Source organism: Colletotrichum gloeosporioides (assembly GCF_011800055.1).
Source record: "Colletotrichum gloeosporioides strain Lc1 chromosome Unknown consensus_8, whole genome shotgun sequence".
NCBI classification, from domain to species: Eukaryota; Fungi; Ascomycota; class Sordariomycetes; order Glomerellales; family Glomerellaceae; genus Colletotrichum; species Colletotrichum gloeosporioides.
Genome location: NW_025544653.1, coordinates 329,069 through 352,029, shown reverse-complemented (window position 1 = coordinate 352,029; position 22,961 = coordinate 329,069). Strand labels below are relative to the sequence as shown.

Sequence of the window (22,961 nt, the reverse complement as noted above, 5' to 3'; positions counted from 1 at the left end):
CTCACAGACTACCGTGAAACGGGATTTTGGAGAGTGGCATTGTTGGGAACTCTGACTTTCCCATTGGTCGGCATCTTTCCGATTCGTGACTTCAATCGGATTGAAGGTCAGTCATGTGACACCCCGGGCGGCACGATATAGGCTCTTGGGCCAGCTGTTTTAACTCAGACAAAGCGCTTCAGTCGAGGTTCTTTCTTCATAGATACTAGTTATCGGTAATGGACTAAAGAAAGCTACTAGCCTGGCTCCAGTAGTCTTGATATGTCCTTTTGCAGCCGATCTTGCGGTACCTACCTCTTTGTTTGGTTGAGACCGAAGGTAGTTAGATGCGGCCAGTCTAAAAGGAATCATTAGCACAATTTCAAACTCAGTCCATATCGTTAACGTACCAAATGTGGTTCTCGCCGCGTTGACATGAGTAACCTTGGCACTTTCGCCGACTTTCATACTCTTGCCGACTGAAGAACCGAAACAATACCCATATCTTCCAAAAACCGGACTGTACTTGGCGCCCTTATCAACTCGACGGTCCTTGTTCAACTTCTTCCAAGCCATACCACGATCATCGGTTGCCGTCTTCCCAGTAGCAAAGTCTACAGTGATACTCTGACACCGGTAGCAGTTGGCTGTTAGCGGCATTTGAACCCCTCCACCGAACGTCAACTCTCCCCAGAAGTCTTCCACAAAAGGGCCTGATGCATCTTTCACGACGATGTTTGGACGAAACTTGGTGATGTCCATTCGATAGTCCCCGTCTAATCGAGATGTAACCTGGTCGTTGGACTCTTCGGTGACCACAAGATAATGAGCCAGATCATTGAAGACCAGTCGCTCTTCCGGGAGGGAAAAGAATGGTACAAGTGACTGGATACGTTGCAGGAGCCGAGCCCTTTTGAGCCCACCTTTGCTGTGAGGCGCCATTGAGCCGAGGACTGGTCGTGATCCGTTGCCAATATAAGCCAATCTGGTTTCAAACCCCAGCCGTTCCGAAAACCAGGATGACAACTCATCGCCCATATCGTATGCTTTCGCGTCGCTGGCATGCAAGCTGATGCTGTACTCATCGCAGCCTTGGGTGGAGGGTGTAAGAGGAAATCGGATCTCGTCCTTGGTGTTGACCCCGGCCTCTCTTGTAGCTGCACCAAAGTCGGTGTTGCCGCCATACCACCTTACTACAACTTCGCCTCTGCTTGAATTTTCGCTTCTTCCGTCAAATTCTACTGTCGCTTGGAATAGTGCAAGTTGCAGGTAATACCCGGCTAACATTGTCTCGTATCTCTTGCCCTCGTTGTTATCGCCATCACGACGGACTCTCTGCAGAGAAAATGTTCGGTCCCCTATAAACCCGTATTTTCCTAGGTGAGCTTGTTGCAAAGCGCATCCTCGGAGACCTTTGACGGGGTAACAGTACAGCTACTCAGTGTTCGTCAGCATAAATAGACTCAAAAAGCTCCAAGTTACGGGTCAGCCTGATACCTGTGTGATCTCTAATGAGTCTCCTGACGTTGAGTTAGACTGCAATAGTTGGCTGCTGATGAACAGAGTCGCAATCAGCGCTGCGACGACAATAACAGCGGTATTCGTCGTGATCGCGGGTAGGAAGACTATCGGTATGTCCGTGATATTAATGTTGGTGCCCATGACTTTTCTCACTGCCCTGATGATCAGAACTTTTGTTTCACTGGACTCTGGCAAAGTCAATGAACGCCAATCGCTTTCGCTAGACGGACTTCACGACAGTTTTATTGTGTAGTTGTGCCTAGCTGTCGCAACTCCATGCAGGGGTAGACCCTAAACTAAGCCTCAACTTGTCATTCAGACTCCGTAGAACGTGCGGAGTCGCGACTAGAAAATGTCAATTCACACCAACTAAACCCATTATGGAAAGAAGATGGACCAAATCCTGCGGGCAGACAAATTCACGGCCAGACACCCCGGCCCGGATCCAACGCATCCTCACACCTTTCCCCGCACATCTCCCCCAGGTGCCGAACCTTTTATCGCCTATCGGTGAGAGGGGCAGGCTTGCGGAGCGGGTTTCTCAACACTGATAACGACCAACGTCAGATCTCTGTACTCCTTATCGGACCCTCTTTCTGCATGATTCTTCAGTTCAGCTATCCATCTGTCATCTGAACATAAGGAGATCCAGCTCCCAATTCGATCAAGCCATCGCACCATGGTCACCAACCGCGTCAGAGTCGTCGAGGGCTCCTGCTGGCCCTGCAAGAAAAGACGCATCAAGTGCGATCTTACCAAGCCGACTTGCGTTCGATGCGCCAAGATTGGTGCTGATTGCGATTTCAGCGTCCGGAGACTCAAGTGGTGCACCCGTCCGACCATCAAGGCCCCGGCCATCTACCAGATCACGACCCGAGATGTACAACTAGCTTCATCGCTGGCCGCCGACGAGAGACGCGCACTCGACTACTTCCATCACCGCCTATGGCCGATGTTCACCACCGCACCAGAACCTTGTGCCGCCCCAATTCTGCAAGCCCTCGAGCATCGAGTCGTGCTTCTGGCGACATGTGTCATTGCCGACGCCCACCGGGTGCTTCAAGACGGGCGTAACAGCCGCAACCTACTCCGCATGAAGCGGCTAGAATGCCTGGCGGCTTTGAGAGGCGAGCTGGGCGACACGCAAATAGCCAAGATCGACAAGGAGTCGCTGATGACACTGCTTCTGGCAGTACTACTGCTCTACTTCCACGACGGGTACCTCGAGTGTGCACAAGCTTCCGCGTCGACTACAAGCCACCATGGTGGTGTACGGGCAATCGTCGACAGTCTGGGAGGCATCAATACCGTCCTAGAAACCAGCCACGAGTCGATACATATGCTCCTTTCGGAATTTGCGTCTACGGACCTCACATCAGTCATGCTGAAGGGCGGCCAGCCTGCCTTCAAGGCGGAGATCTGGGAAACGATAGATACTCGAGCTGTTTGGTGGGGGAGAGATATTCTTGGCAGGTCTTCATTGGCATCAGTCTTCCAGCAGATATGTCGCCTGGCATGGTATCTGGATGAGCTGATCAAAGGATCAGAGCAACTCTCCATGTCGACCGTGCGAGACTTCGAGACTGCACTATCGCCGGTGTATGCCAGAATCACCGATGCAGCAGAGAGCGACACCGAAACTGAGACGGTGGCCAACGACGCGTTCACACTCATTCGGGTATTTCAACACACGGCACTCATCTACATGTACCGAGCCATATGCGGCCTGCCGGTCTCTCATTCCCTCGTGCAGCAGCACGTTCTTCCGTGTTTGGAGTGCATTCTAGACATCAAGCAACCATCCAAGGTGCTGAATTGTGTCATCTTTCCTCTTCTGGTGGCTGGTGCTCATGTGTCCTCACCAAGAAATCGAAAGGCGGTGTTGGGTTTGGTTCAGGTTATCCGTGATGAGATACGATTCGCTTCATTTCATTCTGTGTCTGATGTTCTCACTGGGATTTGGAAGGCTGATCGGGAAGAGGTTTCATGGTTTGAAATGTTTTCGGAACTTGGAGTTGATGCGATTGTACTATGAAATGGTATTATGTTCGTCCATCCGCACTAAAATATACCCATATGTCCCTACTCTACAGAACCGTTCCCATGTTCAAATGCACAGCCTTTGTTTGCGTGTAAGCTGCAAGGCCTGCCTCTCCCAATTCGCGGCCGACACCACTTTGCTTGACACCGCCAAAGGGAACGCGGATATCAGAGTCATTAGAGCTGTTGATCCACACCATGCCGGACTCCAGACGAGCTGCTACACGGTGGCCGCGCTCAATGTCGCGGGTGAACAACGCCGCACCAAGACCATAGGACGTGTTATTAGCCAGCAAAATAGCCTCTTCTTCCGTCTTGAAGGGCGTAATGGCAACAAAAGGTCCGAAGACTTCCTCTTGGAAGATTCTCATGTCCTTCTTCACATCAATGAAGACAGTGGGCTCGATGAAAAAGCCCTTACCATTGCCAACGTTCTTATGGGGGACACCGCCTGTAACAAGCTTGGCGCCCTCATCCTTACCAGACTGGATATATCCCAGAACCTTGTCGTACTGGGCTTTGGTAATCTGAGGACCCTGGAAAGTGTCGTCCTTGAAAGGGTCGCCGACCTTGTTCTCGAGACAGATCTGCTTGAAGCGTGCGACATACTCCTCATAAACCTCCTGTTGGACGAGGATTCTGGATGTTGAAGTGCAAATTTGGCCTTGGTTACTCATGATGCCGACATGTCCCCACTTGGCGGCTTGGTCGAGGTCCGCGTCTTTGAAGACCACAAGTGGTGACTTGCCACCGGTCTCCAAGGTGATGTTCTTGAGGTTGACACTAGCTCCCTTCATGATTTGACGACCAGTTGCGGTGGAGCCTGTGAAGGCGATCTTATCGACGCCCTCGTGAGAGACGAGGGCGTTTCCAGCCTCCCTTCCGAAACCGTTCACAATATTGATAACACCAGGAGGGAACCCAGCCTTTTCAATCAGGGTAGCGAAGTAAAGAATGGAAAGGGGAGTCTGCTCAGCAGGCTTGAGGACAACAGTATTACCACAAGCCAAAGCAGGGCCAAGCTTCCAACTGCAGAATCCTAGTTAGCAAGGTAAATTCGGAGAGCTTCAAGACTTTCAACTTACGCCGCCATCATAACTGGGTAGTTCCAGGGAATAATTTGACCGCAAACACCGATTGGCTGCTTGAGTGTGTAGGCGAACTTCTGCGGCGTTGTCGGGATGGTCTCGCCGTGGATCTTATCGGCCCATCCAGCATAGTATCTCAAAGTGGCGATCGTCTCAGCAAGATCCTCGCCGACAGCTACGTTGAAGGGTTTTCCGCCATTCCAAGTCTCCAGAGTCGCGATGGTTTCTTGGTTTTCTTCGACAAGATCTGCCAGTTTGAAGATCAGTTGGCCTCGCTCGGTGTTGGAGATGTCGCCCCAGCCGGGACCATACAGGGCGGCTCGTGCAGCCTTTACGGCCTTGTCGATGTCTTCTGGGGATGCGGCTTCGACGGAGACGATTTCGGACTCATCACTACATGATAGGCTTAGCTGAAAACTTCATCGATACCAAAACTTGGTTCCTGAGATTGTCTTACCTGGGGTTGATGGCAGTGATTTTAGAGCCAGACGTCGCCTTAACAAACTCGTTATTGATGAAGAGACCAGTCGGCAGGCTGATCTTGGTGCCATTTGGCGCAGTGAGATCTATTGAAGGTGCTGACATATTGACGACGTTGAAAATGCGAATGTTGTATACGAGCACAGGTGATCCGGTATCGATGAGGACAGTGCTGAAAAGAAACGTGGGAGGACGCGCAGGCAGCGACTATGGCCGGCTGAGCGGTTTGGCCATCTTAAGCCACCCCGCCATCTGGAGCGTTCCTAGGCACAAGTAGTATCAATTGCTCACAAATCGAATAATGATTTGTCATTGAACCCATTTGGGCAACACAGTTGACCATCAAGCCAGTCGTTATCAGAGACCCGCATGCCCGACGCTACATGGCAAACTATTCTCCTGATGTAGAAAAAAGCTGGGCAATTTGAGACGAGCTACCAAAAGGCCTCCCCAAAACAGCCTACAGAGCTCCCCCGCATTCCGCAAGACATGCCCAGGGTAGCTCTGACATGCTGGAGACCTGGTTCTTGAGCTCGAGCGGAGGGGTGGGCTGTTGCGGGGGTTGATGCAGGGCGTGCGGCTTGAACTCCAACCTCAGCTTTCCGAATTGGGTAACAATTTGGACCAGTTTAGTGGGGCGTCTAACATGGCACAGTCATGGCGCACATGGATGGGCGGACATGATAAGGTTGATTGACCTCTAGCTTGAGCACATCTTACATCAAGGATCATTGGCTGGCGCCGTTTTGAATCGGAAGAAGGCTGCCGAGCCTGACAACAGGAGGAAGACAACAGCCAAGTCCATCGTACTCCGTGGCAGTCGCCAAAATGAGGCAGCTCCAACAGACTCGACCTTGGAGTCTTGCATCTGGGAAGAAATTGAGCAACATATCCAGCTTTCGTCGAGGGTACGCTCACCTGAGGCTCATCTTCCAGTTTTCCGACCAGAAGTGACTCGAGCTTGTGACTAGCGGCTTCGCTGTGTCCGACTTCGTGAAAGGCTTCGGTGGCATCCTGGCCAAGAACCTCAACTAAAATGTCGTCGCCACCACCGCTGAAAGTTAGAAATTACAGGTTGGTGTGAAAAGGTGCCGGAACACATACGGATGCTCGGTCACATACTCTGTTACGTCGTAAACTTTCTTACTGACAACAATAAGGCCGGCACGATCGGTTGACCGCTGAGCAACATCTTGGAGCGTGAAGGTTTTGGACATATTGATACGATTTGAGAGAGATGGAATTCGTTTGTAAAGATCAGCTAAAGACAGATTTGAGGAGTTGAAGGCCTGGATCAAAGGGGGGACTACAAGTTATAGATAGTGGTAGCAAATACGGAAACGGCTTCGGCCGGCTCCAGAATGAAGTAGATACGAATGACATTGCTATTCAAGATACAGATTGGCCCGCTTTGTTGGTTCCTATCCTCCTTGTACCTTTCTAGAGACTCTTCTGGTTCGTTGCGTAATGCCTGAGTCTTGGGAACACGGAGAGCAGGAATCGACACAAGTCGCCTCGCACGCCGTCTAGACACCAGAACCATGGACTGTTTATCGAACGCCTTGCGCATTTGCCATGTGGTTAAGCTGGAGATGCCAAAGCCTGCGTCAAAGCTTACGTCATACTTGCAATGTATCGCAAGGAAGTAAAATGAATACATGGTGAGTCATGGATGTACCTCAGTGGGTTTTCGTATTGCATTCTGCTTGACGCCATTATCCTTGCTAATTAACCAGCATGTCCCTCAAAGCTTCAAGAAGGAATGAGAGCCTCAACCTCGATCTCCACCTGCATGCCCTCTAGCCCAAGCTTGCCAATTTGGATACAAGTCCAAATAGGTCGGTGATTGGGGAAAAGCTTCTTGAAAAGCGCCGTCATAACATCGAAACTCGAATCCATGTCGAGATGATACGAGCGGATTGCATGAATGTCGTTAAAGCTCAGCCGAGAGTCGACGCCCTTGAGGGCCTTGAGAACATTGTCGAAAGCAATGGTGATCTGCTTCTCAAGGTCTGGAGTGACGGCGCCGTTTTCATCCCAGCCGCCTTGGCCGGATGTGCGGACAATGTTGCCCAGCTTCACAGCTTGAGAGTAATGATATTGCTCGGCATTGGATTCGGTACCGGGATAGTTGAAGAATTGTGCCGATGCCATGTTTCAAGGGTCAGATTGTTGTTGCAGAGTTGAGAAAAATTGATTCGTGACGGGCTTTCGTAGGTGACCTGGTTTGCGGATCGTGGCAAGTGATGGAGACTACCTGAAGTCATATCTACTGCGCCTACTTATCTACGCGTCTGGTGCCAAGCTCTCGGTAGCCGCGTTGACTGATGTCAGCCTACCACGTGCTGAAGCACAGCCAACTTACGCGGGGTTGACAGGGCCCATCAGGTCGTGGGCAGCAGTGTGGTCGATCTAATTGCTAGCCTGGTGGCGTCATTTGAATACTCCCCACGCGGGCCGCTTCCTTGGCTCCCTTCTGAATGTGGAGGAATGAATGACTGCAGGTCAATCTTGACCTGTTGTCAGCTCGTCATGATGTTCAGGTCTACGAAGTGGTCCATGTTGTTACTGGACCGGGCATAGCGCCATAATGCGGGGTGTTTGAGGGTGAGCATTGATCCGATATGCCCGGCTCCGGGCAAGCATGCACACAAGTGGGTTGCCAAGATCGGAGCCGCATGCTCCATCCTGCAAATACGTAGATAGATTAAGACGATCGGCATGCCATTTTTGATGTGGAGCTTCAGATGGATATCTTATAACCGGAATGGGAGAGCCTCCCCATTGACAACAACCTACATTCGTCGAAAGATACGACCAAATGGCCATGATAGTAGAAGTTGTCACTTCCCTATGCGGAGCAGGGTTATCAGCGCTTGATATATATGATGGCTCTTTTGATACCGTTGGCTGAGGTTTCAACGTTTTCGTCGTATTCCCTGATAGAGGTGATCCAATATTGATAACCCCTCCTCCTCGGCTGTGACCGCCGTCTTGAGGGTAGGGTGGCCAGACCTGTGACCGTGCCGTCTCCAGAGGTTTTCGGAGTAAACCGAGGCTGTTTCCGTGGACAAAACCTTCGAATCATGCCACCGAGAAAATAACTAAGAGGATTTGAACCTTGTATTCACAGCAATGGCGTTGACACCCAAAGTTCCCACACCATATACCACAGGTCTGACGACAATTGCAGAATTCAAGAGTGAAGAGCCTATCTCGACTATTGAGATTGCTGGCCAATAGGAATTTGGAATGCTAGTATGGTGACATAATCCTACTCGACTTCGAGACAGAGTCTACGATTATGCTAGGGCGTACTACTACTACCTGCTGAGACAAAGAAGTCTTTGAGGAAGGTTCTGCGTGTTAATTATTAAGAACGAATTTATTCTAGACTGCAGTGTTCAATGAGCATTAGCTCCGTGCTTCTCGACTAGCTTCCAGTATTGTGATGCAGCATTTCTCCTCAGCGGCTTGCCAACGAAAATCATAACCACACACAAAGCCCACAGAGCCACAACAAGTGTAGCCGTCAGGATGAACGCATTTCTGAGGCCAATATTTTCAATCATTGGCACTACAGCGTAGCTAAAAGCGAAGCCTGAAGTACGTTAGCTTGTATGCTGCCCATCGAAAGCGTGAGAGACTTACCCATCGTATTCCGTATCATAATAACAGACACAAATCCTTCTCCAGCAACTTCCTTGAAGCTATCCAGAACATATGTGAAGGCCAGACTAGTGCCCAAAGGTAGCGTAACCGATATGATTCCCAATCCAAAGGCGATGCCAACCCAGTGAATGCCCAGCGATGCTCCGACTCCGTATAGAATGCATCCAATGGGATGGGCAATGAGTGCCACGATGCCCAGCCAGAGGCGATGCTCCGGTTCCATCACGCCGCCATGTCTGCGCGCCATGGTCACTGATAACGCATCGCTTGCCCAGCCAGAGATGGCACAGCCAATGGAAACTCCAATGACAGCAGACAGGTAGAAAAGACCAATGACGTTCGAACCGAAGTTGTAAGGAGGATTGCCGAGTATGAGGGCGAGAGACCCGCCGACAACATTGTACCATGATAGGATGCCGCCGACGAGGAGGCCCGCGAAAAGGACAGTCGCAAACCGTAGCAGATGAAAAGGCAGAAGAGTTCGTTTGAAGTTCCTTGGCCTGCGAGAGTCTTGGTATCCCCATAGCTTCAATTTCGACCAGAAAGGCCTGTCGATAATAGCGCTGTATGTCTGTGGCTCGTTAATGTCGATACTAGAGTTTATCGTCGCGACTCCAATGTCGTCAGGCTGGGGCTTTTTGGTCTCGTTCACATCCCTATCACTCAAAACTCCTCCCTCTGTGTCAACAGCGTCAGCTTCGAGCCCCGCCGTGCCAATGATCTCCGGGTGGACACTCGGTCGGTAGAACATTGTCTCCTCAAAGAAGAGAAACGTTGAGACACTGAGTGTGCCACCCAAGATGGACAGGATGTATTGGATCCATCGCCACCCCAGAGCTTCGGCCACAAATCCTGAAGCCACGGGGCAGAGAAAAGCACCGCACCATAGCGTCCAGCTGTAAATTCCCATGTAGAACCCCCTTTGGTGAACGAAGAAGAGGTCGTCAATGATGACCTCGATAAGGGTCTCCATCGGGGAAGAGACAATGCCGAGAATGATTCTGTTGATGTAGAACTCGGCGCTCGACTTCGTGTATGCAGACCAAAGAGTGGCGAAGGTCGTCAAGGCAATAGATATAACAAGACTTGGTCGCCTCCCGTAGACCAAAGCGAAGTTCTGGGTGATCAGTGTTCCCCATCCAAGGAAGAGGTACATCAGGCCATTGCCCGTACTCAATTTGGCGACTGATATGCTTGTGTCGGCTTGTATTTGCAGATAGGCGGGCGAAAGACCAGAAACGATGGCGGCAATGAAGAAGCACCAAATCATCACCCAGACGATGTTGAATGTCTTACGCTTCTGGGTCCACGCGAGTGGATCATTGGGGTCGTTGCTCGGCTGAGGAACAAGCACGATGTTGGGTTGGCCACTTCCATGCTTCACGTCAAGAACGCCCTGGGTGTCAACGAGCTGAACTGTTCCAGGAACCTCGAAGGAAGACATTTGCTGTGACATGACCGCTGTTTAGATGTAAAATGAACGAAAGAGAGTTTGTAGCTTCTCGGCCTGATTCAACGCAATCGTGTGCAGCGAGCTGACGATATATCACGAGAATCTCCGAGGATCATGGCTTATTCAACACTGCCCAATGAGTGTTCGTCAAATGCAGGATTCCTGCATGCCATGTTCTGGATTGCGTACTGGGTTCTGTGCCTTTATCAAGAGGTCTCATCCATGCGTACGCTAGGCCGATCGGGGGAAAAAGATGGGCCAGCACCACCTGGTCAGTCACCCCAGCATGAGTCGCACGAGACGACTGCAAAAGTCACTGCCCAGGAACTGTAATCTTTAGAAGTAGCTATCCTGGAGCCAAGGATGGCCACGTATAGAAGCTAGTGATAGAATTTTCTAGGGTAAAAAGCGCAGGAACGGCGCTCTTCCCCGCATGAGCCCCGTTGTCACTGTACCGTTCTGATAAGTTCTCGTTCGACAATCTCCACTACGTCTAGCTAAACAGTGACTACCGGCGCTCAGGCCGAGATAGTCAACTTCATCGCCCGAGTTGTGCATGGAATGCGCGGGACGAAGCTAGCACTATCAAGCTACCGAAGTAAGCTGCAGTAGCCCTCATCGCGGTGCCCGATAACCAAGTTGGCGATGAGAGAATTGCAACCACACGCGAACCTTATTTGTTTCTAGACGGAAAGTCTCTCGGCTGAATTTTGACAATTGTAATCTAAGCGGAATCTCCCTTAACCTTGTTTGGTCTCACGAAGCTTCAAGCCTGAGGCCCAGAACCCGTGGACCGCCTCCGGCCCTGAATTCTTGGGTCAACATCGGCCCGAATTCGACGGCCCCGTATGACCCCATGACTTCCGTGGAGATGGGTCTATCCCGTCGACGCCCCGGTATTCCCCCGGAACACGGAGCACATTATCACCGCCACAAGGCATCACTGAGAGCGGCCCGCTTGACTGCCGTACCAGCGCTGTATCATTAGAAGCTGAAACATTGGCTTCGTATTCCATGTCAGATGTTTCAAAGGCACTAGAGCAAGTGGGTGATTGATTGCCAGCAATAGAGCTAACAGCCCTGATAAGCCAGATGAAAGCTTCACTCAAAGATATCCCACATCGTACATCATACTACTTGCCCGATCCCATAATGAACATTACACCTGCCGCGTACCACAAAAACCAGTAAGGACCGTTAAATCGCCTACTTTTCTTCGACTTCACCCTGTGTGCGCCTAACCGTAGGCAATGGCTCGGCGTAAGCACCCATTTTCTTCCGCTTGTCTCTGCGACTCGACACACAACACCACACACAGCAACCACACAGCATGATTCCTATAACTGAAGGAATGACTGTAACCAGAACCAAGAACTCAGTAAGGCCATGATATCCCTCAGGTCGGTATGCTGTGGTTGTCGTAGCAATCGCTTTGCCGGGCACCCCAGACATACCGGATACATGGTCTCTATTGGTAGTATGTCTGTGGTAGTTGTAACTAGTCGGTAATTGCTGAGCATCGTCAGTAACTTCAGGCGATCCATGAGGATGTCAACATGGTGATAGAGCTGACCTCAGACAGCAATATGCTGTGGATAGCGTGGTAGAAGATGTAGTTGTTGTAGCCAGGAGATGTGCTACCCAGCCACTTGGACACACTGCAGGACTGAAATTCAATTGCCTGCATCCGTCATTTTGCTTCCATTGAAATGGCTGGTATGCTGAGATGCGCGGATTGGCCAAATTTGAAAACGCTATATCAGTGGTCCCTTTTGTCGTCCCGTCTACGTGAATCCACGATGCAGCCTCTCGAATAGCAGCGCAGTCCCAAGGATACCTGAACGGAGCTATGAGGGCATCCTTTCCAACTCCTGTGGTTGACGATAAGGCGACAGTTGAAGTGGGTGCGAGTGTCATGGTTGTGAAAAGTCGAGTGCTGGCAGGTTTCGGAAGAGTCTTTCCCATTCAAATAAGGTAGTCAAAGGTGGGACGGCAAGAGTGCCTTTAAATACCACCCCTACCCTGGAGCATTTCGACAATAACTTCGTATTCCAGGCACAGCCATACAGAGCCTGTATACCTACAGAGCAAGCGTCAGCGCCAACCGAAGTCTCCGTACTAAGACAATGGCCCATTGCGAGTGGCTGCAAGTGCTCGCTTACGAGAAACGACATCTCTAATGTCACTGGGACCTTCCTGAAAAGGTTCAAGTGAAAGCGGTAGATGCCTAAACTTGGAGTCGCTTTTAGTCTGTGCCGCATCCGCCACAGTCAAGATTGGCCTCGTAGTCTCAACCAGGTAATGGCGGTTTGTTGGATGTGATTTTGGAACCCATGGAAATTTATAAAGCTCCGCAGATGTTGGCGGGTGTTCATATCCTTGGGGAACAGACCGTGATTGGTTGTAATACGCCAAAGTGCCCTGAGCTCCGCCATACACGCCTGTAGACGTTGTTGGCATACATATGAATGTGGTGTCTGCCTATTTTCCACTGTCAGAGGTTTACATCTAGGGCTTTCAGGGCGTACATAGTCTCAAAGATCTTACTCACGCTACCGATATATTGGCCACGAAAATGCATCAGCGTAATCTCTTTCTTTTTATATATGTAAATATCACGTCATAAACCATAATTATCGCTGAACATCCCCATACCGACGGTAGTTCAGTGCCATCTCACATGTTAGTCGGTCATCAACCGAGGCTGATCAGACTAAACGGCAAGAAACTCCGTGCCGAACCCTTGCACGCCGCGTTGTGTCGGCTAGAATTTCTCGCCTACGTACGCACTGGCGCAACCGATGAAAGTTGGAATAAAGCAAAGAAATATTGTGTTCTCGGTCGAAGATAACTTTAGCGTCAATGACATCCACCAGGTTTCTGGTCCTCTTGCCGTCATCAATCTCAAGGTTTTCATGGCGGCCGTCTGTTTGCTGTCGACTGATATCTACTATGCATGATGGTAGCACGTGGGTCTTGCAAGCATACTTGTGCAATATTCACTGTGCAATTTTCAACAGGTCAATCATAGATATGCTATCTCAGAACAATTAGAAGTCGTTCTATTACTATAAGGAAGGACTAATTTCGAATGTGAGCCTCTGGCAAGGCACGGGCTAATATGAGGGTAATGACAGATCCGTAGGAGGAATGCACAATACAGGTGTTTCCGAGCATCGTAGTAGAGACTCAATGGTCAACGTCAAACAAATAGCAGCAACTAGGATTTCTGTCCTTTCTGGTCGCTTTGCTTTTTGTCCTTATCTCGTCGTCCCTGAGCATGTTTGCCTGCTTTGATAGTCGCGTTTTTGGTGTCGTAAAGATACTCATTCCTCGCTTCTTCTACAGCTATTCTTTCCTCTTCCTCCCTTGCGCGTCTTTTCTCTTCCTTCTTCTTGCCCCGCTCATGTGAAATATCACCCGATCTGTAGGTAAGCTCCGCCATTGACTCTCCATAGTGGAACTGGTCCGATCCGTCGCTTCTTCGTACTTCTTCGTCACGCTTGCTGGAAGACATTCTGTAAAGGTTAGTAACATTGATCCATATCAGACTTTTAACACGTTATGAATGCAAGCCACAGCTTACTTGAAGAAATATCAGGAGATTGGTTTGATGATGAATTGATTGACTGGTCGGTTTGGAATGAAAATAGGGGTTTGATCTAAGGGTGTCGAGACTATTTCAAACCTCAACAACCTCCTTTCTGTATGTTAATACATATATCTCGTCTTTGCCTCTCGATATACATGTTGGTGAACAGCTGCGTGTTGGATTATGAACAGTGTTCCGTGAGAGCATTTCCTTACTCGCCCCCGACCCCACCAATGCTTGAAGTGAACAGTTGTCTAAGAGTATAGTGTAACTTGTTCATTATGTCTCTCAAATCACCAACAAACAAAGAAAAGAAACAAGATTGAGCATGGTTCAAGACGTGGATACGTGGATACCCGTGGAGTAAAGTTATTTACCATGGAAGGATGGGCATTGCAGTTTTTTAGTTGAGGTTGAAAATTACTTCACAAAAATCATCGATAGGGCCACAATTCAACTAGGAATTCCACAGCGATCATTCATCTTTGTTTCTAATCCCGTAGCTCGCTGCGGTAAGGTTGACCAGGCGGTAAATAAATGAGGACGAACATGACAAGCCGCATCGAGTAAGTAGAGACAATTTTCCTTCGTAGTTCTTTTTCCGTAGCGCATTTTTTTGTGATTTACCAGGCTTCGAATGCTTTTCCGCAGCTACTGTAATGGTCGGAACGTAAAAATAGTGTCTTCAATCCTAAAAGTAGGCACTGATCTATAGAGGCGGTGAATTCAATTCGCCAAGGATTGTGCCACATCCCCGCAGGTGGATGGCAGATGCAAGGCACGCAGGGCAGGTGGTCACCATACCAGGTCGGTTTCTGGCTAGCACATAAGTACAAATGCTTTGCCTGTTGCCTCCGCCTTTGAGGTTCGTTTTCTTGTTCAATGCCCCAACACACTTTTTTGTCCGTTTCTCAGCAAATCGCCCCACCAATACACATGCATTGTTAGTAAAGATGCCCGACAACGACGCCTGGGACCGCAAAGACGAGGCTTGGGAGAGAGCGGTGAGAGAAGCCAGATCGCTCTCCCGATACCGTAAAGTCACAGCTTTCGCTGAGCGTATGTTTGAGGAATCTGCGATGATATCGTTCCCAATCTACATCGGCGGTTCACATGTCTCATACCCCATCCGACTCGGAGGTTCTTCTCTTAGGATTCTGGTTCGTTTGCCTCTCACGGACAGAACTGGATTCAGTGCAGAGAAATTATCTTTAGAAGCCGCTACAGCCGACTACCTCTCCAGACAGTCTGAGTTGCCCATCCCAAAAGTCCATCATCATGGACTCGATCTTGAGATCGGACCATTCGCCATTATGCAAGACTTTGGTAACAAAAGGGACATGCGCGATTTCTTGGAGACGCCGCGAACACATCTGAACGACCCACCAGTCTTACGCCCCGATATCTCAGACGAAAGGCTTGGAATACTGTATTTACGCATAGCGCGATGCGTGCTCCAGATTGTACAGCCCTCGTTTCCTGTCATCGGATCTTTGGTCAGCACAACGCCCGGATCATGTGCTGTGCTAGGGCGCCCCATCACAGCCAATATGTCCACTATGGTACAATTATCCAACGTCCCTGAGTCGATACTGCCACCCACAGGTTCCACGTATCAAAATACAGATGATTGGTACGTGGTTCTGGCCCAAATGCATATGGCGACACTGGTCTTTCAACACAACGACATGGTGTCGTCGGAAGATGACTGCCGGTGCAAGTACGTTGCTCGACAACTATTTCTTAGACTGGCCAAGCAACACCGGCTCTCCAAATTTGGCTTCGCTGAAGATGACTGGTCAGATCGCTCCATCACTAGTAGATCGAATTTATCGATGCCACCAGGCTCGGGATCGTTTCGCCTTTGGAACGATCATTTTCAGCCAGGCAATGTCCTGGTTGATGACAGCGATCTTGTTGCCGGTGTCGTTGACTGGGAGTTTACATATGCCGCGCCGACTCAATTTGTCTTGGATTCTCCCTGGTGGTTGTTACTTGACTGGCCGGAAAGATGGCACAACGGTATAGTAGAGTGGGCACATGAATATGGAAGACGATTAGAAACGTGGCTTTCGGCACTGCGAGAGGCGGAAATTGAGATGGAACCAGGTTCTTTTCTTCTGTCAACTTACATGCGGGATAGTTGGGAGACGGGCCGCTTCTGGCTGAACTACGCTGCCCAAAGTAGTTGGGGTTTCGACAGCATTTACTGGAGATATCTGGACGAGCCATTCTTCGGTGTGAGGGATGCAGAGGTCCCCACCGAGCAACTTTGGAGGACGAGGATTCATCTTCTCACTGACGACGAAAAGGAAGCTATGGAGCCTCTGGTACAAATCAAGATGGCAGAATCGAAGGAACGGGCTTTGGTCGACTGGAAAGATGACGAAGCAAAGCAACGCATGTCGTCATTCTTGTTTGATTAAGTATTAAGTATTCCAACAATGGCGATTATAGTACTCTTACATATTTTCAAATAAGGCTGGGACCAGCAATCGGGTTTCCATTAGACTTCCCTTTGCCAGCATTATCAATGATTGTAGTTCATGAAATGTCCTGCTGGACTCCATGAAGGAGTCCTGCTACGCAGGCGGAGCATGCCTACAACTCTCTTGGCAGAAATCTACCTATCTTAGGCGTTGGTTTTCATATCCCGGAATCGTAGGCTGAGTGCATTAGAAGCAGCGACAGTGAATGTGAAGCACTTGATTACCTTATGATTTGATACTGACATGGCGCAACAAGGTGAAGGGTCCTGTTAAGCATCTCCAAAGCGGAGCTATCCGTGTGTTGCAGTTCTGAAGCAGTCGCAGCCCCTGATCGCTGAAACGGCCAATCCATGATAATAGACACGGAGCTAATTGAACCACGCGACCTTGATCTCAAGTTCAAATCAAACCAACCAATGATCATTTAAACACCAAAGCTTCCGTCGGATCATAGCATGGCATCTTAAAGCCTATGAGACTGAGGATTGACGTCGCGTGCAAAACCCCGGACTACGCCGTTCCCACACACGCCTGAGGGTCTCAAATCAGCGTGGTGAGACTTGTGACAGCGCGACAAATCTCAATGACAGTCCTGGATATCCCAGCAAACCTTAAACATGCCATCGGATCAATGGCTTGCCCATCATTACCTTCGCGTCATGTGTTTGGACGTGATCTTTTCCTGTGACCAGTGGTTACAGGACAGCTTTTTATCTATTTTAATTTTTCGAGGCCAGTTAAATAAGCCATCCATAGCCTCTTTCCAGCATCCTTTAATTGTCCCCTCGTAGTCTTCAGCAACTCATCTGTTTCATCGCCAAGCAGAAGCTGGTCTTCAGTCGAACATAGCCTTTCCTCTTGCACCTCATCAAACTTCCTAATCCCAATAATTCTACGCCGGTAATCGCCGTCCACTGAGCTCTGTCTCCGTCAAGATGAGACTCACCTCCGCAACCGCCTTGTTGGCTCTGTTGATGAGCCCCGTTTTTGCTCGTAAGATTTCTTTTCGACAGGAGCGGTATTGTTTCATTAGCTAACCATGAGGCAGAAAGTTGTAATAATGGCCGTGGCTTTTGCAAGGGCGGGCGATGCGAGCCAAATAACGACCCAAGCGGCGCTGGACCTTTCGTGGGGACTTTCAAGGAATGTCTAACCGGCGGCGGACAATCTCAAGTTGACGACTTCATCCTCGGCGGGGGTAACCAAAACGCGAAGGTCAACGCTGGCGCGGCGTGTAATAACGGAAGAGGCACTTGTAGTGCCCGAGGTGCTTGCGAGCCCAACAACGATCCCAGTGGAGCAGGCCCTTTTGTTGGCACCTTTGACGAATGCTTCAGTTAAACAGTTGTTGAAAGCACATTTTAACCCTCAATAAGTAGAATATTCCCAGTCCATTATTCATCTGGTTACCTTGATAGGTTTATTGGAAGCATGAGAAATTCCGTGCCGGATTCTTGATACACATCTGAAATGCGTGTTATCGGACGGGAAGTCGAGCGCTTGTGAACTGGCCGCTTTGAAACGTTGAGGAAAGTCACTTCAACTACCGGTGAATCCGAAAGACGCATGGTCGGACTTAAGAGCTCCAATCTCCATAATGAACCCAGTCTCCTTGAAGCCATTACCAATCAACTATCAAGGTAATTCTCAACTCGCATTATGACAATGGCAGCCACAGGTCAATCGGCGCTAACTCCGATCAATAATGCGATTTGATGTCAGCGATACGCATCAACAGCTAGCAAATTCCCACATTTGAGGGGCAGAGAGACACTGATCAGCGCAATGCGGGGTAGCTGTTCGCCATTTCGGTGCCGTCCACTACCCGCGCTGTGACCCCTCTTGATGGCGCGATCGGGCCCTAATGACGTTGAGAATGGGATGGACAAGATATATGTTCGACGTCTCCCCGCTCGGCAGATCTGCTCCTGCGATAAGATTAAGTGCTGACTGGTATCAGTAACCGAACGCCACATTACGCAGATCCTGACCTTTGAGATACAAGAGATACAGCAATCATGGCCAACAAGCAGCTTCCCGCGCGTTTGAAGGAGTCGCTCGAGAGCACTAAAGTCGAGTACCGCCAACTCGGAAAGTCCGGACTTCGTGTTTCAGTTCCCATCTTTGGCTGCATGAGCTTTGGCGACCCGCGTACGATTCCGTGGGCTCTGGGCGAGGACGATGTGCGTGCGATGCAAAACCAATTGCGTGGACAGGTTGTACTAACAGGAGCTTTCAGGCGCTCCCGCTGCTCAAGGCTGCCTACGATCGAGGCCTCAACACTTGGGATACAGCCAACGTGTACTCCAACGGTGCTTCCGAGGTCACCATTGGCAAGGCGCTCAAGAAGTACAACATCCCCCGCGAGAAGGTCGTTATTCTGACTAAGTGTTTCTTTGCGGTTGGCGAGGAACCTGGTACGTCATTCAGATCGAGATTTGAGACGAGTTTCTAACTGATTGATTAGAGGCTCGGCAATTCAACTTCCGCGATGAGTTCAACAAGGTGAAGGATTACCAGAACCAGTTTGGTCTCTCCCGAGGGGCCATCTTCAACCAAGTCGAGGCTTCGCTTAAGCGCCTTGATACCCCGTACATCGATCTGTTGCAAATTCATCGATTCGACCCGCGGACGCCCGTCGAGGAAACAATGAAGGCTTTGCATGACTTGGTTCAGTCTGGAAAGGTTCGATACATCGGCGCAAGCAGCATGTGGGGAACCCAATTCGCCCAGATGCAGTTCGTCGCGGAAAAGAACAACTGGACCAAATTTGTCTCAATGCAGAACCACTATAATCTTCTGTACCGCGAGGAAGAGCGGGAGATGAACCGATTCTGTGACGATACCGGCGTAGGACTTATTCCGTGGGCTCCGCTATGTAAGTGAACCTCGGGCAGTAAACGAAGCATACGAGGCATGGCTAACCATACATGACACCAGGCCGTGGTCATCTCGCGAGACCTCCCGCAGACTTCGGCTCCACTTCGCGAAGCAAGGGCGAGAAGGAGGGCCAACCCGGATCCCACGGGACGGTCGAACCAGATCTCACAATCATCAAGAGAGTTATTGAGATCTCGGAGAAACGCCAGTGGCCCATGGCGCACGTGGCTCTGGCATGGATCAACAAGCGGGTTACCAGCCCCATCATTGGCTTCAGCAGCGTCGAGAGAATCGACCAGGCCATTACGGCGGACGGCAAGGTTCTCACCGAAGAGGAAGAGAAATATCTGGAGGAACTGTACCAGCCCAAGGCCATTGCTGGTCACATGTAGTGAAGTCTAAGCGAAGCAGGGTCTTGCTAGCAGTAAGAAGCAAACCTCTCCAATCGGATCTATTCAACGCGTTCTCACGAGCCGCACCGTTCGTGCAGCACAGGGAAGCAATCGGAGCCGACAAGAATCTTCCTGAATGTTGCGTAATTTGACTCGCACCCTGACCTGGCTGAAGCTTTAAAAATGCATCCAAGCTTTTGCATCCTTCCCTCTGGGATCCTACCATGTTCACCAAGCCGATTACGAAATAGGAGGGTTAAAAATTGGTCCTTGGATTGGATGAGGCGATTTTCGTCTGATCTCCCAGTCTGCCTCGCAACATTATCCGTCACAGAACAAGCTTCATTTACTGCGGTACAGATCTAATGGACAGCAACTTCACAGCCATCACGGCCTGACTGTCGATGTTGGCCGATCCATGGATTGAGTCCCCGATTCCATCCCCCCTCTTGGACCCCGCATCCTTCCCTGAGCCACATTCCGTATTCGGCGAAAGCATTGACAAAAGTTGCTCTTTTCGTTACCCTTTCCCGCCCTCCATCTGAATGCGCGGGCGCATGACACCTGCCGGCCCATCATATTGCGCACTAGTTGCCGAGGGACGGAAGGGGGCCAACACCACGGCACGGTCGGGACACATGGGATAGCTCTAGAACCCCTCCCCGAAGAACTTGTAGAAGGGCTCTCATTAGCGCCCACGACCTTGACGGGTGTCAAAAATTAGGAACACTTCTCTTTTCGGCCATGCGATGCGAAGACTTCCCCGGCAGTTTCCGAAGTCACCGCCATCTCCCGTCGCACGCTACCTGGTTCATCCGACATTAAGCTACCTGGGCAAACTCAAGCGTAGGCGATTGAGATCTCTGGGTTTCTGTCATATGATATCATTGCGTTCTTTCCATGATTGCCGAAGACGACATGGCTGTGCATGGCTCTAACGTTGATATATGCAGGTGTCGTGGCCCGGACCCTTTTCAACCCCTAGGTCTGACCACAACTCCTGAAAGAGGTCGCGAGAACAGACTTCCCCGGTGTTCGCCAAATTCTTTCTTCTTCACCATCGCTTCTTAATGATGTTTCCCAGGACGCTGGCCTTCGTCTCTCTAATCTCCTTGGCTTGGGCAGCGCCGCAGGCAAAAGGAGGTACTCCACAAGTCACGATCAAAACGCCACAAGCCAACATCAAAGGCACATCAAAAGGATTTCTCGGAGCAAAGGCCGGCGAGGTCGAATCATTCAATGGAATCCCGGTCGCGAAGCCTCCTGTTGGGGAGTTGCGATTCAAGCCCCCCGTCCGCATCACTGAAGCCTTGGGCAACGTCGACGCTACCACAGAACAACCCGAATCTTGCCCGCAGTTCGCCCTGAACACCAACTTCGGCTCACCTCTTATCCCGCCAGATGTTCTAGATAAGGTGCTGAACTTGCCCATCATCAAGAACCTTGCCGTTGGACAAGAGGACTGTCTCACGATCAATGTGCAACGGCCAGCTGGGACGACGGAGAAGGATAAGCTCCCGGTAATGTTCTGGATCTTCGGAGGAGGCTTCGAGCTGGGGAGCACGTCAATGTACAACGGGGCTGGTCTCGTAGCAGAATCCATGTCTACAGGGAAGCCAATCGTCTTTGTAGCTGTTAACTACAGAGTGGGAGCGTTCGGTTTCATGCCTGGAAAGGATCTCATGATGGAGGGAAGCTCCAATGCTGGACTGCTTGATCAAAGAATGGGTCTCGAGTGGGTTCAGGACAATATCGCCAGCTTTGGGTAAGAAGTCTTAGCCTTCCGTAAGCTATTGAGAAATACTAACAATCAATTTCATAGCGGAGACCCAGACAAAGTCACCATCTGGGGAGAATCGGCCGGGGCTATTTCGGTTTTCAGTCAGCTTACACTGAATAACGGCAATATCACTCGCAACGGAAAGGCGCTTTTCCGCGGTGCAATCATGAACTCCGGCTCGGCTGTACCTACCGATCCGATGGATTCGCCCAAGGCACAGAAGATCTACGACCAGGTGGTGTCTACGGCCGGCTGCGACACGGCAGCGGATCGCCTCAAGTGCCTACGAGATCTCCCCTATGATGTAAGGCAACTCTTCGGCCTTTTCTTACGTCCATTATCTGACAATGAACTCCACAGGATATGAGAAAAGCGGCAAACTCGGTTCCCGGCCTCTTGAGCTACAGCTCGATTGCCCTTTCATATCTCCCCAGACCCGACGGCAAAAGCATCGTTTCCAGCCCTGAGCTTTTTGCAACCTCAGGCAAACTCCCCAAGGTGCCGTTCATCATTGGAGACCAAGAAGATGAAGGCACTCTTTTCGCTCTCTTCACACCGAATATCTCCACAACTTCGGAGGTGGAAGAATACTTCCAAACTCTGTTCTTCAATAATGCATCACCTCAACAAGTAAAAGGTCTCGTCGCCACTTACAAGAATCGTCCTTCTGCGGGATCTCCCTTCCGGACTGCCGGCTTCAATAATATCTACCCACAATTCAAGCGCATGGCGGCTATTCTTGGGGACTCTGTCTTCACTCTCACCCGGAGGGCGGTGCTCAACATTTCAACAACTGTGCAACCCGACGTCCCGAATTGGAGCTACATTTCCAGTTATGACTACGGGACTCCAGTTCTGGGTACCTTCCACGGGTCGGATCTACTTCAGACGTTCTACGGCATCAAGCCAAATTACGCCGCCTCAGCCACACGAGCATATTATTTCAACTTTGCCTACAATCTGGACCCCAACGACTCGACAGGCGGTACTGGAGTGGCGAGCGTCAAACTTATTGACTGGCCAAAGTGGAAGGATGGTGGGAAGTTGCTGCATGTGCTGGCCAATAACGCTGACTTGATCGATGATGACTTTCGCCAAGACAGCTTCAATTTTCTGTTGAACAATGTGCAAAGCCTGCGCTTCTAGAGCATGACGAAGTGGATGAGAAAGAAAATGTCTGGGTGTGCGGTGAACATTGAGCTGGGCTGTTGGACCCGTTGCGGAGGTTTGATACCTACTAGCCTAAGGTGTCCATAATCTAATTGAACGCCGTCTTCTACTAGACATCTTTTGCTCCAATGCTTTGCAAAATTGTGCCGTCGTGAACAATACACTATGACCAGGATGGCTTTCCTCATCTGATCATCCGTCCCGCGACTCAGCATGACGTCCATGATGGGACCGTGTCTATCATCCATGTGTTTCCATCCTTCCGTGAAAGTTTCGACGAGTTCAAACACGTCCCATGTAATCAATGTAATCCATCAAAAAGGCTAAACGGGACGGTCAAGCGCTACAGTTACCAGCTTCTTGGTTTCCATCAAATTCTAAGCAATGTCCTCCAATTAAGTTTCACCTACCTGGCGTCACTTTTA

General features: G+C 50.2%; 10 protein-coding genes across 10 annotated transcripts; 5 read left to right on the top strand and 5 right to left on the bottom strand.

The window, feature by feature from the left end:
- Window positions 1-290: 290 nt before the first annotated feature.
- GCG54_00010438 (uncharacterized protein) lies at window positions 291-1,641 on the bottom strand (the record flags this gene model as incomplete). Its single annotated transcript, XM_045410363.1, has 3 exons — window positions 291-337; window positions 390-1,413; window positions 1,477-1,641. The coding sequence occupies 3 exons, from the start codon at window positions 1,639-1,641 to the stop codon at window positions 291-293; spliced, it is 1,236 nt and encodes a 411-aa protein (XP_045270261.1).
- A 538-nt stretch (window positions 1,642-2,179) lies between these two features.
- GCG54_00010437 (uncharacterized protein) lies at window positions 2,180-3,535 on the top strand (the record flags this gene model as incomplete). Its single annotated transcript, XM_045410362.1, has 1 exon — window positions 2,180-3,535. The coding sequence occupies one exon, from the start codon at window positions 2,180-2,182 to the stop codon at window positions 3,533-3,535; it is 1,356 nt and encodes a 451-aa protein (XP_045270260.1).
- Window positions 3,536-3,587: 52 nt separating this feature from the next.
- Window positions 3,588-5,315, bottom strand: GCG54_00010436 (Aldehyde dehydrogenase; the record flags this gene model as incomplete). Its single annotated transcript, XM_045410361.1, has 3 exons — window positions 3,588-4,569; window positions 4,626-5,021; window positions 5,086-5,315. Coding segments are annotated over 3 exons (1,608 nt in total), but the record flags the coding sequence as incomplete, so codon positions are not given.
- Window positions 5,316-5,829: 514 nt separating this feature from the next.
- GCG54_00010435 (putative cytochrome b5) lies at window positions 5,830-6,325 on the bottom strand (the record flags this gene model as incomplete). Its single annotated transcript, XM_045410360.1, has 3 exons — window positions 5,830-5,976; window positions 6,027-6,162; window positions 6,213-6,325. The coding sequence occupies 3 exons, from the start codon at window positions 6,323-6,325 to the stop codon at window positions 5,830-5,832; spliced, it is 396 nt and encodes a 131-aa protein (XP_045270258.1).
- A 535-nt stretch (window positions 6,326-6,860) lies between these two features.
- Window positions 6,861-7,262, bottom strand: GCG54_00010434 (uncharacterized protein; the record flags this gene model as incomplete). The annotated part of the gene is made up of 1 exon (XM_045410359.1): window positions 6,861-7,262. One exon carries the CDS (start codon window positions 7,260-7,262, stop codon window positions 6,861-6,863), a length of 402 nt encoding a protein of 133 aa, XP_045270257.1.
- Window positions 7,263-8,512: 1,250 nt separating this feature from the next.
- Window positions 8,513-10,236, bottom strand: GCG54_00010433 (putative MFS-type transporter; the record flags this gene model as incomplete). The annotated part of the gene is made up of 2 exons (XM_045410358.1): window positions 8,513-8,709; window positions 8,760-10,236. The coding sequence occupies 2 exons, from the start codon at window positions 10,234-10,236 to the stop codon at window positions 8,513-8,515; spliced, it is 1,674 nt and encodes a 557-aa protein (XP_045270256.1).
- A 4,542-nt stretch (window positions 10,237-14,778) lies between these two features.
- On the top strand, window positions 14,779-16,251 carry GCG54_00010432 (uncharacterized protein; the record flags this gene model as incomplete). Its single annotated transcript, XM_045410357.1, has 1 exon — window positions 14,779-16,251. The coding sequence occupies one exon, from the start codon at window positions 14,779-14,781 to the stop codon at window positions 16,249-16,251; it is 1,473 nt and encodes a 490-aa protein (XP_045270255.1).
- A 998-nt stretch (window positions 16,252-17,249) lies between these two features.
- GCG54_00010431 (uncharacterized protein) lies at window positions 17,250-17,655 on the top strand (the record flags this gene model as incomplete). The annotated part of the gene is made up of 2 exons (XM_045410356.1): window positions 17,250-17,307; window positions 17,363-17,655. 2 exons carry the CDS (start codon window positions 17,250-17,252, stop codon window positions 17,653-17,655), a joined length of 351 nt encoding a protein of 116 aa, XP_045270254.1.
- A 677-nt stretch (window positions 17,656-18,332) lies between these two features.
- On the top strand, window positions 18,333-19,586 carry GCG54_00010430 (Aldo-keto reductase dtxS3; the record flags this gene model as incomplete). The annotated part of the gene is made up of 4 exons (XM_045410355.1): window positions 18,333-18,497; window positions 18,554-18,731; window positions 18,782-19,192; window positions 19,255-19,586. 4 exons carry the CDS (start codon window positions 18,333-18,335, stop codon window positions 19,584-19,586), a joined length of 1,086 nt encoding a protein of 361 aa, XP_045270253.1.
- A 900-nt stretch (window positions 19,587-20,486) lies between these two features.
- Window positions 20,487-22,512, top strand: GCG54_00010429 (putative secreted lipase; the record flags this gene model as incomplete). Its single annotated transcript, XM_045410354.1, has 4 exons — window positions 20,487-20,510; window positions 20,609-21,351; window positions 21,409-21,670; window positions 21,727-22,512. 4 exons carry the CDS (start codon window positions 20,487-20,489, stop codon window positions 22,510-22,512), a joined length of 1,815 nt encoding a protein of 604 aa, XP_045270252.1.
- Between the last annotated feature and the right edge of the window lie 449 nt (window positions 22,513-22,961).